The sequence below is a fragment of the Diorhabda carinulata genome, unplaced genomic scaffold (assembly GCF_026250575.1).
Source record: "Diorhabda carinulata isolate Delta unplaced genomic scaffold, icDioCari1.1 Dcau_22, whole genome shotgun sequence".
In the NCBI taxonomy this organism is placed as follows: Eukaryota; Metazoa; Arthropoda; class Insecta; order Coleoptera; family Chrysomelidae; genus Diorhabda; species Diorhabda carinulata.
In genome coordinates, this window is record NW_026613967.1 from 95,046 (window position 1) to 96,385 (window position 1,340).

Genomic DNA, 1,340 nt, shown 5'->3' on the forward strand with positions numbered 1-1,340 from the left:
GAATAGTAATAATTATGAGGGGGTACACTTTGCTTGAGGTTTATACTGGTCGTAAAATATATCACTATACAGATTACAAAACAATCGTTAAACGCGTGTTCTCTCCTCAGTAGCTGACTCGAGAATGATGAGGTTCGTTTTTTAACTTAGTTCTATTCGTTCGTTCAGTCTTCCGTCCGCTTCATTTGAATGACTACTCTTGTAACTCATTACACGCGGAAAATTAAAAGTCTTTTATACTACTAAGTGTATATATAGAGGTGAAATTTTATATAACGAAATATAAAACTACATCCAATATTTTTTTTTCTTTTTTTCTTTATATCAGTTTAGTGTAGTTTATCGACGATATAATAACACACAAGGTTGTTAGTAGTTATGGCGGATATAGAAAATCAAACTTCGGTTGTAACCGCAACGTCTGCGTCTAATTCACCGCAGGTTTCGTCGTCTCCAATAAATAAAAAGGAAAAAAAAGCTAAAAATCCTAGGACCAAACCATCTCATCCACCGACTTCGGAAATGGTAAACAATGCGATCAAAGGTTTAAAGGAACGCGGAGGCTCATCTTTACAAGCAATTAAAAAATACATTGCTGCCAATTACAAAGTTGATGCAGAAAAAGTAGCGCCATTCATCAAAAAATATTTGAAAGCATCTGTAGTATCGGGATCTTTGGTACAAACTAAAGGTAAAGGAGCTTCGGGATCATTCAAGTTAGCTTCGGCAACTTCAACTGGTGGTACTTCGGCTAAAACGAATGCTATTGACAAAAAGAAAAAGAAAACAGCCGCTTCTACTACAGGCGTAACTAAATCCAAGAAAATTGTAACAGCAGCAAAACGAAATGCTATTATTGGAGGAGGAGTAGATAAATCGAAAAGTATTAAGAAATCTAATAAAGGCAAAAAAACGACAGGTACAGCAGCGGCGGCATCCTTAAAAACTTCGACGACAACAACAACACCGATTACTGATAAGAAAGGCGTTAAAGTTGCCAAAAAAACGGACAAAAAATCTTCGGCCAAAGGAGGAGTCGCCGCCGCCGCCGCCGCCTCCAATACAGCCAGTGCCGCATCATCCGAAATTAAAACGAAGAATCCTACTAAAGCAAAAAAATCCAATAAAGGCAGTCCCACGAAAAAGCCGAAAGCACCAAAACCGAAAACTGCGAAAGCAGCTGCTAGCAGTTCCTCTCCTAAAGCAAGAAAAGCCGCCGCCGCTCCTAAAAAGAAGAAATAAAAAGAATATTTTTTTTCTGACAGAAAGATAGTACAACAATCGAGAAGTATTATCGGACTGATGATGGGTACGACGACAATCGACAATAATAACAAATG

General features: G+C 38.0%; 1 protein-coding gene across 1 annotated transcript; it reads left to right on the top strand.

Moving 5' to 3' along the window:
- Positions 1-226: 226 nt before the first annotated feature.
- On the top strand, positions 227-1,122 carry LOC130903295 (histone H1-like; the record flags this gene model as incomplete). Its single annotated transcript, XM_057815403.1, has 1 exon — positions 227-1,122. A coding segment is annotated over exon 1 (744 nt), but the record flags the coding sequence as incomplete, so codon positions are not given.
- Between the last annotated feature and the right edge of the window lie 218 nt (positions 1,123-1,340).